The 17906-nt window shown below is 37.8% G+C and overlaps 2 protein-coding genes across 2 annotated transcripts; one reads left to right on the top strand and one right to left on the bottom strand.

The window, feature by feature from the left end:
- Window positions 1-785: 785 nt before the first annotated feature.
- Window positions 786-1548, bottom strand: LOC115990722. The gene is made up of 2 exons (XM_031114518.1): window positions 1440-1548; window positions 786-1333 (listed from the first exon to the last, which is right to left on the bottom strand). Exons 1-2 carry the CDS (start codon window positions 1546-1548, stop codon window positions 966-968), a joined length of 477 nt encoding a protein of 158 aa, XP_030970378.1. The 3' UTR covers window positions 786-965.
- A 12075-nt stretch (window positions 1549-13623) lies between these two features.
- Window positions 13624-17341, top strand: LOC115990721 (50S ribosomal protein HLP, mitochondrial-like). The gene is made up of 3 exons (XM_031114517.1): window positions 13624-13763; window positions 14873-14960; window positions 16967-17341. Exons 1-3 carry the CDS (start codon window positions 13624-13626, stop codon window positions 17339-17341), a joined length of 603 nt encoding a protein of 200 aa, XP_030970377.1.
- Window positions 17342-17906: the final 565 nt, after the last annotated feature.

Raw genomic sequence — 17906 nt, 5'->3', positions numbered from 1 at the left:
CAATTCTCATGTACAGGATGCATGAGAATTGTGGTGTAAGTTTGTCAGGCCAGCCTCCATACTATTTAGGAACTTGGCTGAACAGGCCAGCCTCACTCATTTCTAGTACATGCACAATTTGTACTTGTATGACTTCCATAAGCACAGGAGCATGCTGCCTTATCCTACTTTTCCGTAGTCCATAAGCATAGGAGCATGCTGCCTTTTTTTCATTACCACTACTATCCAGTTATGCCAAGTACAGTGGAATAGGAAATGGTTGACGTAAGTTATGCCAAGTACAGTGGAATAGGAAATGGTTGACGTAGCTGGGGCATAGGGTTCATGCTGAACTTGGACACTCTACTATAGATGTTCTCTCCTTTAAGAGATGGATTCCAAGACATGCTTACAAGGCCTAAAATCCTTTAACCACATGCATTTCCAGTTGGTCTTTGAAACTATTTATATATAGACTTGTCTGTAAGGTTATCACTTACCAGAGCCCTATGATTCATGGCTGTGTAGTTTTGTTGGGCGGCCACTTTTGTCACTGATTGTTCAAAATAATGCACTAACGTTATTAAGCACAGGCATTTCCACTTTTGTCATGTCATTCCAAAATAATGCACCAATGTTACAAGTTGAACTAAGTTATACATCCACTTACGTAAATAATATTTTTGTCACTTTAAACTAAGTTATACATCCACTTACATAAATAATATTTCCGTCACATATTATAGTGCCAAAACAATTACAATGCAAAGCCATAGCATCTACATTGCACATTAGTAAATGGTCAATTGCCATTTTCAACATATAATCATCTCACATTGCCACGGGCAACATAATCATCCTACATTGTGCCAGTGATTTGGTCCCTAAATTGGCTCATCGCTCTCTTCGATGCACTTGACATTTCTAGTACATGCCTTTGGGTCACTGAGCTTGTTGATGCTCCAGCATGGCCATTGCCTCTGCCATTACCACTGCCTTCGCCATTGCCATTGCCTTTCGCCATCACTCTCCCCTATTGTTCTGAACAATTCATCACTCAGATTGTTCATACGTATGAAATTGTGTAGAGCACAACACACAACAATCACGTAACGTTGCCTAATTGGCTTAAAGTTTGGCATTAAATTCAGAATGGGGAAACGGGCATTCAGCACTCCAAAAGACCACTCAATAACCATCTGCAAGGATGAGTGCCTGTAGTTGTACAACTCTTTCTTTGATGTTATCCGTCTACCGGCCGAGTGGAATTCTTGCGCATGGTACCTAGTTGACTTGTGAGGGGGGAGAAAACTAGTGCCAATTGGTAGACCTGAATCCACCAAGTAGTACGACCCTACACACACACAACCAGCCAACACATAATTATTTTGTCCATAAACATACTACTTAGACATGGAGGATAAAATAACTTTAGTTAAAGTCACAGAAATGTATAGTACCTGTTGGTGGCCATGAAAATCCATGCTTTCGGTCACTGGTCGCTTCCTCGAAAACTCTTGAGTCATTCGCACTGCCTTCCCACCCAGCATGGACAAATGTGAACTGCATGTCCTTGTTACACACACACAGCACATTAGTTGTTATAAGGCTCTTGCGGTCCTTGTGTGCTTGAGTCTCATTTGCAGGAAGTCGGGCACTCACGTGCGTTCCATCCATTGCTCCTACACATCTCTACACATGAAAGTTTTCATTAATCTTAGCAAGCACATATCAAATATCATATTATTTTACTATTATACAAAGTTAGTTAAGTAATGGAATGTTTTGTACCTCAAACCATGGCCAGTACTTGTTCACTTGAAGATGTTCAGGGATACCTGTGACATTTTGATCAGGTTTAATTAAATGCTTCGCGTAGTGGTGGACAGCTCGCAACGCCTAACAAAAATGCCGACACACGGTTTCTGTTGAGTGCTGAAACCTGTCTGCAACACATCTAAAGCGGGTGTTGTGTCCAAGTACGTACAATAACATGGCCACGGCCTGAGTGGCATTCACCGAACCCTGTCCGTCCCTCAAGTAACCATGTCGAGCCAACTCGTCCACTAAATGTAACAGCAATTCAGGTGTCATGCGGAACATCTCAAAACACTTACTTGGATTACCTTCAGTGACCTCGTCCATATACGCCTTGCCGGTCAACGCACTTGTTCGCATTGGTTGTTTATCATAATGCCGCTGCATGTACGCATACATCTCCCCAATTATAGGATTCACTAAATTAAACTCTGCTTCTTCTTCACGTTCGAACTCCTCATCAGTCCAGTCATCATCATTATCTTCATCTACATTGCTGGAACCAACGTTATTGAAGTATGCATCATTGAAGTCATACGCTTGGAACGCTCGTGACCAGTCATTTCCAGATGCCATAAGTGACCTACACATTAGCACAAACACACTATTCAGGTAGGTTATATAAAGAGAGATTTCTAGTAAATATGTTATTCTTAATAGTCTACACCTCAGCCTGTATTCCAACAAAGTGATAAGACCATCAACATAGGAAATAAAAACCTATCAAATAGTCCTACTAATAACATCAACCATAGATTATAAGAAGACAATAAAAAATAATTAAAATAAAGAATAGCATAATATCAACATATAATATAAACACCTAATTCAACAGTCACAATTATAAACGTATAAAAATCAACGAACCCAAAATCCAAATCCATAGCATAATAAAACACAAACCATACAAACATCCCAAGTTCGTAAATAACATAAACCTTCATATTATCCATACAAAACAAAAACAAGTAAATAGAACAACCCGAATCCATAGTATGTAAAAACCAAATAGCTTAGACTTAATGCAACACTGTTCTCACTACTAACCAAATACAACTACAACTAAGTACTAAATAATAAGCATGTAAATATGTCAATCCTCCTCCGGGTTTAGAATGTCCTCAATCCAAGTCTTCCTCCTATGCTCTAGCATACCCATAAACACTACCCTATTATCCTTTTGCTACAAAACCTTCACACCTTGACATAGGCCTTGTTACTCAGATCCTCATATGAATTCAGCAACTGAATTACCTTGCCAAGTGAACAAGGATCACCCCTTACGCCAGATTGGGCAAACTACTCGGATGAACCGCTGGACTTGCCGAGTTTACCACTGAACCTATCCTTCGTCATTGAGGTGTAGTCCTTTAGGGCCACAGTCAGTTCACTTAGCTTATCCGACTTCTTCAAGACCTTCTTACCCTTGCCACTTGCATCTTGCACAGGACGTTTTTCCGCCCGTTGGGTTACCTCCTCAACCTCAACATCCTCTACATTTTGCGGGAAACTGTCAAAGTTAGGAGTGTAACAGTCATCGTCCACATTGATGGGTGCACTTGCATTGGCATTGGCATTGGCAAGCTCTTCCTCTAGGGCACGCTCCTCGTCACTATTCAAGGGAGGAGTGTTTGAGGAGATCTGTAGGTTCCCAGTTGCAGTACTAAAGGCGAACAACTGCTGCAGTGATGGGTAGTCTGGGCATCCTTGTTTCCTTAAGTTAGCTGCACCACGATTGCCTTGCAATGTCCTTGGAAACATTAGCACACTAAACGCACCAGTTCATATATTACCAACTTAGAGGAAACTTGCATAAATAAATAAGGACAATAACTGATATACCTAAAAAAAAAACGCACCAGTTCATATATTACCAACTTGGAGGCAAATTGCATAAATAAATAATTGCAATAAGTTATATAAGTAATAAACAATAGTAAACATACCGCAACTACATTCTGCCACACCTCGTCATCATAAGTAACTATTTGGGTCTACTCGTCCCACCCCAACTTTGTGTGTCTTAGCAACTGGCTCCACTTGCGTTGTTTGAGTCGGAGCCTATTGTGCTTTCGTTGAACTTGCTTAAAGATAAAGTTTTTCCCAGTCCTTTGGTTAAGTTCATTTGTAATTGATGCCTATGTAAGACCCTTGAACACACCGTTTGGCATGTTACCCTTAACTTATTCCTCCAACATGATCTCAATAAAAATATGTTCTACATGGGGAGGCCACTTCTTCTCATCCGCCTCTTGTGATTCATGTGCCATCTATTTGAAATATCTAACGTGGTAAGCTCATGACAAATAATAATTTTAAGAATTGACTAATAGGACTATAGGATTCATGTATCACATAGGTTTAAGAGGTCCAAAAAATGAAAAATATTCCACAGTTAAATCAACATGGATAAGAAAAAGCATGCATGGAATGTAAGAAACAGTGGTAATATATAAGAAATAGTGGTAATATATAGATGCTTCATTGAGGTTTACCACATATACAATGTGACTAGATATACAAAAGATGGAAGTCGAAGCAATGAGTTAGTAAACTAAATAAGGGTCACAAATTCATCACTAGGTTAGTGCATGGTTAAGTACATGGTAATCCATAAGAAAGTACGCTACTGAACATAATGGGAACAAAATATGTCAGCAGATCAAAAGGGACATGCACTAAATTGCTTCGACTATGCATCCGCCTCTTACTGAGGTGGGTCATTAGACAATCGGTTTGGAGAGGCCACGGGGGAATCGTTGGGCCGAAGAGATCTAGTACGCCCACCCATTGCTCTGCGATAATTCTGATGAATACGCTTCCACCTCCTAGTTACCTGCCTCACAGTAAAGGCCTTCCCCAAGCGGGAATTAATATAGTCTGTGATCTCCTCCCACACTGGCGCATTGGCATGATAACGACGCAAATTCCCACAACAATAGTGTCCAAGTACAGAGTCACACAACAGATCCTCACAATTGGCATCCCATGTTTTCAACTCCGTAGCCATCTTAAAGAACAACACACACATCTCATACACAATCATATCACAAGTACAATAAAGATATCCCAGTATTTTTAGAGGAACAAATATTGAGCATAGGATCAGGGCCGGCTGAAGCTATAGGCCACTTAGGCAGTGGCCTAAGGCCCTCACTGATAAAGAGGCCCCCAAATAGTAATAATATATTATATAATATTATATAATATCCCATCAAAAAATTGTATAGTTTGAAAAAAAATTGTCTTAATCTTGAATATTTTCTCACACATGAAACTTATTCCGATATTGATGGCTTAGATTTATTTTCAGAACTAAAAGTTTTAAAAGAAGTTTTGCAAATAAATGAAAACTCTCTAATTAATGTACTAAATTATATAAAGAGGCTAGAATCTTTTCCAAATGCATGTATTGCTTTCAGAATATTACTAACTATACATGTTACAGTTGCTTCCGCATAAATAAGTTTTTCAAAATTAAAATTAATAAAATCCTATTTAAGATCAACTATGTCACAAGAAAGATTAAGTGGATTAACCATATTACCAATTAAAAAGCAAATGTTAGCGGAACTTGAATGCAAAATTTTAATTAGTAATTTTGCCTCTCAAAAAGCAAGAAAAATAAATTTTAATTGAAAAAAATATATGAATTTATAATTAAATATAATAAAAGGCCCCATTTAAAGATTTCGCCTAAGGCCCCTAAATTTATTGAGCCGGCCCTGCATAGGATCCCTATTAATATGTATATATTACTGCAATGACATGTACTGAATCATTTCATAAACAGTATTAAAGATATAAGCAAATCAAGAAGACACAAATATTCAGCAAAACATTACACTTTTATAGAGTAGGTTTTTTTTTTTTGTTTGATAAGTACTTTTATAGAGTAGTTTCTAAGTCCCATACAAACTCAACTAACAAAGACTTCTGGTAGTTTGTAGTTAGATACAAAAGCTATGCAATTAACATTCTTAAATATTGATCACTAACTGGATGAACATTGTCATGCCAAGAACACAATGGCAATAAAATCAAGCATGATTCACAAAGCCTATTTTTCAAGACATATTCCAACCTGTTAACAAATTAAAAAGGACAAATTCCACTGCAGGTCACAGCAGGACAATAGACTACAAACCATACAACACTAAAATGGAAACAATCTTGGTCTGAGATTGGTAGATTACCCAATTTAGGCCATACTATCTAATTATTAAAAGAGAAATCAGAGAGTTCCATTCATATGCAGCACAAAACCAAAAGCAAGTTGAAGCAATTCCCAAGGGCAGACACTTTAAAGGAAGAATATGGCGAGGAGAATTACTTGTCTAACCTACATAGATAACTACTAATGAAGTGGGGAACCATAGAAATGCCTACATAATGATGAAACCATGCTCAACCACTTAACTACAACCCAAAATGTAGGTGGAGTCAATCACAGTATCCAATTATCCAGTTAAGGTGAAATAGTGAAAACAATATTGAAGAGTCATTGAATGTCAATTAGCCACTAACACTTTATATTGCTATTGTTGCTAATAATAAAATCTAGTAGAAATTAATAGTCTTTCGTAGAATTTGTTGATCTTTTAAAATCCATATTGCAATTTTTTAGGAGTTTCTCTAGTATGCTTCTAGTGTATTAGAGTAATCTTCTCCAATGATCCTATCAATAAATTGATCTTTGCTTATCAAAGAAAACAATATCAGGTTGCCAATGAGCATTAACTCAAATGGATGGTGAGGTCACGGGTTCAAAACCCACTGAGTGTGAATTAAAGCATGTAAATATGTAAATTTGAGATAAGATTAGACTTTATGGCGCTCTCTCTCTCTCTCCCCTTTGTTTACTGCTAGGATCACTCAAATCCAATGTTACAGTAAACCTACCATCCCTGGCCTCCCCAAAGATATAAAATTTACTAATTCAATTTCTTTAATTTCCAAGAATTTTCTCAGTTATCAAACATACAGCAATTAAAAATAAAAAAAAAAATAAAAAAAATTCCAAGAAATCAGCTTTAGAAAACATAGTACAATAACAGAGATTTCATATAATACCCATCAAGAAAAACAACAATGCCAATAATTCTACAAAATTATAAAAACACCTAATTCAACAAAGAACCAAAAATATTCAAATTTTTTTAATAAAAATTTATTAAAAAATAAAAACAGAACCTGGGGAAAAATTTTCAAAGTCGTATTCTCTCTGGGGAGGCCTTGGAGACAGTTTTTTCAGATGCTTACCCAAACATCAAACAAAGAAAAAAAAAGCAGAGAAGCAAACTTTCATCACCACGGGTTGAAAACCCATCACCATGGCGAAAACCCAAACATCAAACAACGAAAAAAAAGGAAAAAAAAAACAGAGAAGCAAAAGATGTGAAATACCCAATCCTTGATTTGGATTTAAAAGATGCGAAATACCTTCGGATTTCTGTGGAAAAAGCTGAGAAAGAGGTCGGTGGTTGGTGCGTGAAGTACTGCGTTATTGTGACACGGCGGGGTGGGTTGGCTGAGCTCGGATCAGTGAGGGCAGTGAGAGCTTCTTTTAAGCTTGTTGTGTTACTGGAATGGAGATGAGGTTTGATTTGAGATGAGAGCTCTGTTTACTGAAGAGAGAGGTTTTGATTTGAGATGAGAGAGCTCGGTTTGATTTGAGATGAGAGAGCTCTGTTTACTGAAGACAGAGGTCTAAAATGAAAGAAGAGAGCCGTTGAAGAGAGCATCAAAAGGCGCGCTGCACGTTAATTGCTCTGACTGTGGGACCGGGTATGTAGAGTTATTTATGGAAATGCCATTGAAAACAGAGTTATGGAAACTGAAAACAACATTTTTGTGTTTTTAGTTTCCATAACTCATCACTCAAAAATCAGAGAATTGAGTAATGGAAACAAAGTTCAAAAATCCAAACAGCCTTTTGAGTTATGGGTCCCACCATTTTTGAGTTATGAGTTATGGAAACAGAATTATGAGTTATGGAAACTACAAATCCAAACACCCCCTAAATCTCTTAAAACCCTTTGCCCAACTTTTATTTCTAATAACACACCAAATACTAAGTAAATCTTATTATTCAATGTTTACTTTATATTTTCTGGGCTTTTACTAAAATACCAAACTTTTATATATCAGCCAATCCTTAGAACATCACTGGCAAAAGCAAAAGGGTCAAGCATAAAGCTGGGAAGGTTGAGAGTTTTGAAGTAAGTAGCTCTGACCCTTTAGATCAAATGATTGAAGAAGCATATATTTCTGTTTCTCATAAGATAAATCAGGGTTATTTAGAATCCATGGCCATTTTATTTCCGCTTCGAGGTGAAATAATTAAACGTGTGCAGGAAGAAAGAAGAAAGTGTGAGAAAGTCAGAGATAGAAGAAAGAGAGAAAAGGTGAATCTAGAAACTTGTATTGATAATACTGAATTACATAAAGATCAGTAAGGCTCACGGAGCCATATACAATGGATTAATTAAGTTAACCGCCCACATTATGCGGATCTAACTCCTAGAAATGGGGAAGTTTGTTAAAACTATTAAGCTAAACAATCAGCTAAATCTTGTGCCTAATCCAACGTCCTAAACACACCGTTTTACTTAAAACAAAACAAGCCTCAGTATTAAGTGAAACAGTACGTTTACTATTTTGTTTCTTCATGTTTGGGCTTCTTCTTCACAGACACAGTGGGCTTAGGCTTCTTCTTAATAGACGCAGGACTATGCTCAACATCCCCCCTCAAACTGATGGGGGAGGAATCAACCAGAAGTTTGGAATGAAGAAGATGAAACAGAGGAGCAGAAAGGGACTTAGTGAAAATATCCGCAAAATTATCTCGACCAGAAACAAAACCAATCTGTAATTGTTTGTGAAGAACCATCTCTCGAGTGAAATGATAATCTACCTCAAGATGTTTGGTGCGAGAATGGAACACCGGATTAGCAGACAAAGCAATTGCTGAAATATTGTCACACCAAATGACAGGAATGTGAGAAAGGTAAAGACGAAGCTCCTTAAATAAAGTACGCAACCAAGCCAATTCAGTTGTTGTGGTGGCCAAGGCGCGATATTCAGCCTCTGTTGTTGAATGGGAAACAGTACTCTGCTTCTTAGCATACCTGGATATAGAATTAGGCCCAAGAAAAACAACCAAGCCTGTAGTAGAATGCCTATCTGTAGGATCTCCAGCCCAATCTGAATCTAAAAAAGCAGTGAGAGTTAATGGGCCTGGAGTAAAGAAATCCCAAAATTTAAGGTGCCTTTGATATAACGAAGAACATGTTTAGCAGCCTCAAGATGTGTAGTAGTAGGATGACTCATGAACTGACATAATTGATGTACACTGAAAGCTATATCTGGACGAATGAAAGTCAGATATTGTAAAGCACCAACCATGCTCCTGTACTAAGTAGGATCAGAAAGTGTGACTCCATCATGAGGAACTAGCTTTGTGGAAGGGCATGAGGGTGTTTTAGTAGGCTTGGAATTTTCCATATTGAATCTGTGAAGCACATCAGAGGCATATTTAGACTGTGTAAGGGTGAGTCCATGAGATGTCTTAGTAATCTGAATACCCAAGAAGTAATTAAGAGGCCCCAAATCCTTAAGTTCAAACACCATACCAAGAGCTATAATTAAATTGTGAACTTGAGCAGAATCATTGCCAGTAACTATTATATCATCCACATACAATAGAAGGTAGATGATGGTATGATCCGAGCTGTAAACAACTAAGGAACTATCTGCCATAGAAGCAACAAAGCCCAAATGAAGCAAATGAAATGCAAACTGTTCAAACCATGCTCTGGGTGCCTGTTTGAGACCATAAAGTGATTTATGTAATTTACAAACGTAATCTGGATGAGTAGAGTCAACATATCTTCGGGGTTGATGCATATAAACCTTTTCTTTGAGATAGCCATGAAGAAAAGCATTTGACACATCAAGTTGTCTCAAATCCCATTGACAGCTCACAACAATAGCTAGTACTAGTCTCACTGTAGCTGGTTTAATCACAGGACTAAAGGTCTCATGAAAATCCACACCTGCCTGCTGATGGAAGCCTCTAGCAACCAGCCTAGCCTTGTATCTAGAAATAGTACCATCATTGTTCAACTTGAGCTTAAACACCCATTTACATCCAACTAAATTAACATAAGGAGGAGCAAGAACAAGAGACCAGGTCTGTTGTCTTTAGAGAGCTTGAAATTCAGCATCCATAGCCTCACACCACATAGGATATTTAGCAACCACCTTATAGGAAGGAGGTTCAGTGTAGGTGTAGTCAATAGTGGTTTTATAACAAAGTTTGGAGTTAGGCTTGGTAATCCCACTTTTGGACCTGGTTTGCATAGGATGGCAATTTGAAGTGGTAACAGATAAAGTAGCTGGTATGGGATCAGGTAGTGTAGCTGATATGGGATTAGGTATGGGATCAGGTAGTGTAGCAGGTATAGGAGCAGCCAAGGAAGGAGATAATGAGGAAGGTGTAGGTAATATAGGAGAAGTATTAGACACAGGAGTAAGATTGGATTGAGAAACAGAAGATGGATAAGGACCAAGTAAGGAAGGCTGGTTGGTCGAAAGGAAAAAGAGCTGATTTGACAACCAAGTTAGAGGAATAGTGTTATGAGAGGTGGTAGAACCAGATGTAATAGGTAAGAGACTAGGAAATTTGGACTCATTGAAAAGCACGTGTCTAGAAGTGTAAACCCTATTTGTATGAGGATCAAGACACAAATACCCTTTACAATGAGTAGGATAACCAATGAAAATGCATTCCCTAGTTCTGGATTCAAGTTTATGGGCAGTGTAAGGTCAAAGGTTAGGGTAACAGGCATAACCAAAAATTTTGAGATGAGTCAAATCAGGTAAAGTGGAATAAAGTGTAGACCAAGGAGATTTCCAGTTCAGAACAGTTGTAGGCATTAAATTAATTAAAGTCACAGTTGTCTGTGCTGCAAAAGTCCAAAATGAATAGTCTAAGGAAGCTTGAGTCAAAAGGATAATGACAGTCTCAATGATGTGTCTATGTTTTCTCTCAACAACTCCATTTTGTTGAGGTGTATGAAGATAGGACAGTTGATGATGAATACCATGGTTTGACAAATAGGATTTGAATTCATTGGAAGTAAATTCACCTCCTCCATCAGATCTAAAAGTCTTTATTTTTAAAGAAAATTGATTTGTCACCATAACATTAAAATGAACAAATTTAGTAAAGGCTTCAGATTTAGATTTCAGTGGATAAAGCCAACTGAATCTAGAGTAATGATCAACAAACAGTATATAATATCTAAAACCATTGACAGGGACAACAAGAGTAGGACCCCACAAGTCAGAATGCACAAGTTCAAAGGGAAAAGAAGCCTTAAACTGAGAATTTAGAAAAGGAACATTGTGCATTTTTCCATACAAACAGTGAATACAAGATTGATTAAAACCATTGACATTATTCTGTACAAAATTGATCTTAGGAAACAAACAATGGAGAGCTTGATCATTAGGATGACCAAGTCTCATATGCCACAGGTTTTTATTGAAAACAGATGACTTAGAAGTCTTATGACAAGCCTTTGGAGACAAGGAAAGTTGAGATGCTTGAAGAGGATAGATGGGATAGACACCATCTTCACTCTTGCCTTGGTAGAGAGTTCTCCCCGTGTCCAAGGCCTAGATTGAAAAAATATGTTCATCAAAATAGCACCAGCAATTATTGTCATGGCACAATTTATGAACAGAAGCAAGATTGGATGCAATGGATGGTACTCTAAGGACATTATTAAGCTGAATATTAAAGAAAGAGGAAGGAATGAGGGCTGTACCAGTATGTGTGATAGGCAAGGTTTGACCATTACCAACTGTAAGTAGATCTTGTGTGTTGTAGGGCTGTGGGAACCTTAAGTGGTGAAGGCTGGTTGTTACATGATCAGTGGCTGCACTATCAACAAGCCAAGGCTGGCTTTGAGTGAGGTAGGCATTAGAAGCTGTAGCCATTGCTGCAAGCTTTGCAGGTAGATGCTTGCCTTGATAAGCATAGTCCATTCTGTGATAGCAATCCACAGCCAAATGACCAAATTTTCCACAAATTTGACACATAGGCCTATCAAATCTAATCCCACCAAAACTAGATTGACCTTGTTGAAACTAATTGAAAGGATTAAATTGAGAAGGTTGACCATTGAAACCTCTACCACCTTTGCCTCCTTTATTGTTAAAATTTCCTCTGCCTCTTCCTCTATTGTGATTCTGATTAAAACCATTGCTATTTGGCTTCTGATTAGTTGATGCAGCCAAGGCAAAGATAGAATCTTTAACCTCTATACCTTCATTGAGAGACTCTTCTTCTGCATTTAGCATAGTTGAGAGCTCATCAAAACCAAGTTGAGTACTTCTTGTTCTAATTGTTGATCTGAATGCATTATACTCTTTTGGTAGTCCCTTCATTGCAATATGGAGCAATTCTTCATCATCAACAATTACTCCAACTGCTAGCAACTTGTCTCTTACAACTTTAATTTTTTGAAGATACACATCAACAGTATCACTTCCCTTCTTCAGGTTATGCAGCTCACTCTTAAGATTCAAGATATGAGATCTTGAAACTGAGGAAAATCTGTTTTCAAGTACCTTCCACACTTCCACAACAGAAGCACATCCAACAGTGAGTGCAAGAACAGTTGGTGATAATGTTGAACTTATAAAGGTAAGTAAAGCCTTTTCCTTAGACTTCCAAATCAGAAAATCCGGATTCACAATAGCAATATATGAACCAGATAAATCCTTGAGAAATTTCTTAGGAATTAGTTGAGGCTCTTCAAGCAACTCATACAGAGAATAGGTTTCAAGAACCATGGTGATTTGATGTTTCCAAACGATATAATTGCTATTATCTAACTTCATTGTCATCATATTTGACATATTAGATAGAAGGAAAAGAGGCTGATTTACCAGATTAGCAGCTGAACCTATTGACATTGAAGAAATTGAGGTTGATGAAGACAAAGCCATTGTTGAGCTTGAATTCGCCGTTGATGAAGCTTGACTAGTAGCGGCAGTAGCATGCTCTGATACCATGAAGAGAAACTTAATATCACAAATTGAGTAATAGTAAACACAAATCAACAATTACGGCTAAGTAATAGGAAATACAAGTCAACAATCACAGCTGAACATAGAAAAGAAAATATTTAAGAAAGTGAGAGAAAGTGTGAGAAAGGGAGAGAAAGTCAGAGATAGAAGAAAGAGAGAAAAGGTGAATCTAGAAACTTGTATTGATAATACTGAATTACATAAAGATCAGTAAGGCTCATGAAGCCCTTTATATACAATGGATTAATTAAGTTAACTGCCCACATTATGCGGATCTATCTCCTAGAAATGGGGAAGTTTGTTAAAACTATTAAGCTAAACAATCGGCTAAATCTTGTGCCTAATCCAACGTCCTAAACGCACCGTTTTACTTAAAACAAAACAAGCCTCGGTATTAAGTGAAACAGTACGTTTACTATTTTGTTTCTTCATGTTTGGGCTTCTTCTTCACAGACACAGTGGGCTTGGGCTTCTTCTTAACAGACGCAGGACTATGCTCAACAAATTCAACGGCCAAACTTCAACAAACCTCAAGCTCCTCAAGCCCAGGTTTCTCAAATTAAAGATCTAGATCAACCTCTATCCAAATCAGAGAACCATCTGACCAGGCTTAAGCAATTAGTGAAGATATTCCTGAGGCTATCCCATCACAAGTTCAACAACCAATGAAATGTGCTGGTAGGAAGCCTTCTCAAATAGAAAGGAGATCCAAGCTCAGGGAGGATGAATTTAAACTTGGACGAGAAGTTGAGGCAGCAAAGCAAGAAGTGGAGGAATAGACTCGAGACCTTGCTGTTGCCAAAGCCAAGAAACAATGGCTTCTTGATCAACTTAGAGCCCTATAGGATACCTATGGGGACCAGGTTGGTCCTGACGTTTTTAAATTCCTTGAAAAATCAGAGATTGAAGAAAAAGAAGAAGAATAAGAAGAGGAGGAGGAAGAGGACAGTGAGTAGCCACCCAACCCAGTCCTCTCCATATTGCTCCATATGGATATGATATTATTTCCAAGTGGGTTGGGTGGGTTCAACTATTGAAGTGGCGGGTGGGGTTGGGTGGTAGGTTGAGTTTTTTTAAACAACCTAGGCCCGATCCAACCCGCCTCTATGTATATAGTTATCTCTTGTGAGTCTATATCTCATATCAAATTTAATTTAATTTTTTATTAACTCTATGATTTATACATGTTAATAGTTTTTATTTTTGTTGCAAGTCTTACAATGGTTTATAGGATTTAGAGGAGTTACTTTTTAAATTTATTTGTAAGCCTACTTGCCTACAAGCCTACAAATATTTCTGATACAAGGAGAGATGACTCTCTAGGATTTTTATGTCGGAGTGTGTTTATCTTGCGTGAGAACATCTTTCATTATTTATACTTGAGGCTTTGATAGTTAATCTTGTTGTCATTACAATGTGTCACGTTTTCATTAGCCTTTAATCCCACGATCCTGGTTGAAAGCACTCTGATAACTGCCTTGAGGTAACTACCTGCTCATGTGGTACTCACGTACTCTTTACATATAACCACTTGAAATGACAGTTTTCGCTCGTGGTAACTACCACCAACTAATTTCCAATGATGTGAGGTCACTTGTCATTCCCTAAGGGCTTCAGTCCATTGTTAATCAGTTAATGACATGGCAAACTTATTTAAAATAAATTAATATTTACCACATCTTGTACTAATACGTGTACTATTAATAAAATTAAATATTTGGCCTAATAGAATTGACAATGCTTAAGTTTGTTCCTTGGACTAAAATAATTGAATCTGAACTTAATCATGCCTAATTGAACTTGCTTCTCCCTCGTTCTACCATGACGACCATGATGGTTGATTATAATGAGCTGCAATTCCTTATTGGTTCCTAATATTTCCCAACATTTCCTTGTTAATTTATTTACTTGACTTTGGGGTTTTTTTATTTATTTATTATTATTTTTAACTGTTTGGCTTACTGCATATTAGTGGGTCATTCATTTTTGGGGGGCCTTATGACAAATTGTCTGGTTTTCTGAGCACATCACATGAGGCATGCAGCAATTCCTTCTCTCAAGTCAGTGTCTTTTTCTGTTATTGTTGTTGTTTTTTATTTTGTAAGATTGTAGTTGAGATTGTTGAAGATTTTTCACTATTAGTGACTTTTGGTTCAAATGGCTCTTCCAGCCTTTATAAGAATGGGGTGTTAGATGATATCTCTAGTTCAATTCTTGTGGAGTGCATGAGTTACTAATAAATAGAAAAACAATTGTTTTAAGATTTTGATTTGCTTCCTGTGCAATATTCTTTGAAATTTTTTATTAGTTGGGTGTCCAAAATTTAAAGCTATTCTTGTAATTTTGCAAAGTAAGAGATAAACTGAAGTGGAGCTTCCGATAGGCTGGTGAAGTAACTTTCTTGTTGTTGCTAATCTTAATGGTTTGGAAGAAGCATTATTACCTTGTTGACTTCAATAAATTTTTGGCTTTTTAGGCCATCATTTTTTTTGATATTTTGCCGTCAAATATATACAAGGAATCAAACCTTTTGACAGTAAGAAAATATGCTCTTAGAATTGTAAATAGGACAAGCGTCCTCTTTAGAGAAATGATTTCTCCTCCCGAATCAGAGTGGAATTCCTACCTGAATTCCTTGAATTCAATGTAGAATTTTGACAGGGCTGGAGAACACAAATTAGTTTTAAGAGAATGTAGAATATAGGTTGGTTATCAAGTTGACTTGTTCAAAGACCAATTAGCACCATTCTATGCCTTGAAAGGAAGAATTGCTTTAACCATCTCCCTTAAAATGCTGGAAGGAAGCTATTATACGTTCTGTTTGAAAGAACAAAGGCTCATAACACCTTTTTGTGGAGTAGTTTATATGATTTTGACAAAGGGTTAAGAAGTCCATTAAATGTTCAATATGTGGGTAAAACACCCTTGAACGTTTAGACCCCCAAATTACAAATTACCAATTCAAGCTTATCAACAAACAATGTATGTGCGGAAAATGTAAATAAGCTAAAGCAGAATTGATAACATAATCTAAACCAGATAAAATCACATCCACAACAAAAATTAAATGGCAAAGATTAAGAGAAAAGAGATGTGAACATAAGAACAATACAACAATGTGTTATCGAAGAGGAAACTGAAGCCCTCGTCGTAAAACCTCTCCGCTGCCCTCCAAGCAATCAATAATCCACTAAAGAATGAAGTTGGAATACATGAATAGTAGAAGACCATCCAAGCCTAATCTACCCAGTGTACCTAAACCCTTCGAGCTCCTACACCAACGAGGTTACGCCGAACCTATTTCTTCTTTAGCTTACCAGATTCCACTATAGCCCATAGCATCAACCAATATGAATTGGTCCCTTCCGAATTGCTTCCCAAAGCACCAAAAAGCCTTCTCATAGATATGACTATGGTGAGAAAATGATTTAGCTAAAGAACCTCTCAAGGATGTAACAATGGAGAGGGTGAAAGTTGCGGAATTTGAAGAGTCACTATGTAAAGATTGTGGATGAGTCAATCTTATTTTTCTCTAGGGTTTCTCTCTCAAAATTCTCTTTGGAAGCTCTATATATTTCGTGGGTATAAGGGGTATTTATACTAGAGTGAGAAAGGAATGCGAAGAGTCAGTTTTTCCCAAACAGAGTGGACTGGCGACTTGGCCTCGCGACTTGACTGAGTCACGAGTCCAAGCCACGAGCTAACTGAATGGCTAGTTTAGAATTTTTGTCCTGTAGTGCTACAGCTGGCATGATGGTTCAACTTCTCTGCATGCTTCACTCGTGTGCATCATCTGGCGACTTGCCAGTCGCGAGATCCAATCGCGAGTCCCTGCTTCTGTGCACATTCTTGAGCATTTCTTCACACTCTCTTACTCACTATCCTTACATGATTCCCACCTAAATACAGGGTTTCTAAGTGCTGAATTACAAGCAAATTGGCACGGAATAAAGCTAACAAAATGGTTGATTAAATTCAACCTTACATCCATTTTGCTAAGATCTGTTGTTGGAGGTCCATTGTTTTAACCTTAATCAACTTAATCTTTCTCTTTGCAATTTTACAGCAACGAAGGACTTTCATTCAGATGAGGACTGTTCTCAAAGTTGTGGACAACTCAGGGGCAAAAAAGGTGATGTGCATACAAGCTTTAAAGGGGAAGAAATGTGCAAAATTGGGAGATACAATAGTTGCATCAGTCAAGGAAGCCCATCCAAATGGAAAAGTCAAGAAAGGAAAGGTTGTGTATGGTGTGGTTGTGCATGCTGCCATGCGATGTGGTCGTTGCAATGGCAGTGAGGTGAAGTTTGATGATAATGTTGTGGTACTTGTTGACAAGCAAGGCCAGCCTATTGGCACCAGAGTTTTTGGGCTTGTCCCTCATGAGCTGAGGAAGAAAAAGCATGTCAAGATTCTTACTTTGGCTGAGCATATTGCATGAAGAATGGAGTACACTGGACTCCTAAGTGCAGGATTGTTAACATAGGCATAGTTTTGGATAAATCTAGCATATTATTTTGGTTGGACTCTTGAAATTTGCCTAAATTTATCCGCAATTATTAATGAGGAGAAAGGCTGATTTTGCATCCCATCAACTTGAGTCTCAAAAAGAGGAATTCACTACCGTGAAAGAAGGACTGGAAGCCCTTACCATCGCCATTGCCAAAATGACCAGAGCTATGGAGGAAAAAGGTATTCAAATCAATGAGCCCAGCAACAACAATGGTAGAGACAATAGTTCCACTAACCAAAATCATGAAATCAAAGAATGTTCTAGACATCAGAGTCACGACACACATCATGGCAGCATACAGACCCGATTTTCACACTTGGATTTCCCTCGCTTTGATGGGGAGAACCCATTTGGGTGGATTTACAAGGCTGAACAATTTTTCCTCTATCAGAAGACGGATGCCAGCAAGAAGGTGCTTCTTGCATCTTTTCACCTACAGGAGGAAGCCTTGTAGTGGTATCAATGGTATGAGCAGTCTCAACCAAATGTGCAG

Source organism: Quercus lobata, chromosome 5, assembly GCF_001633185.2.
Source record: "Quercus lobata isolate SW786 chromosome 5, ValleyOak3.0 Primary Assembly, whole genome shotgun sequence".
Classification (NCBI taxonomy): domain Eukaryota; kingdom Viridiplantae; phylum Streptophyta; class Magnoliopsida; order Fagales; family Fagaceae; genus Quercus; species Quercus lobata.
Note: the sequence above shows the minus strand (reverse complement) of the source record. Positions and strands in the feature narration are given on the sequence as shown.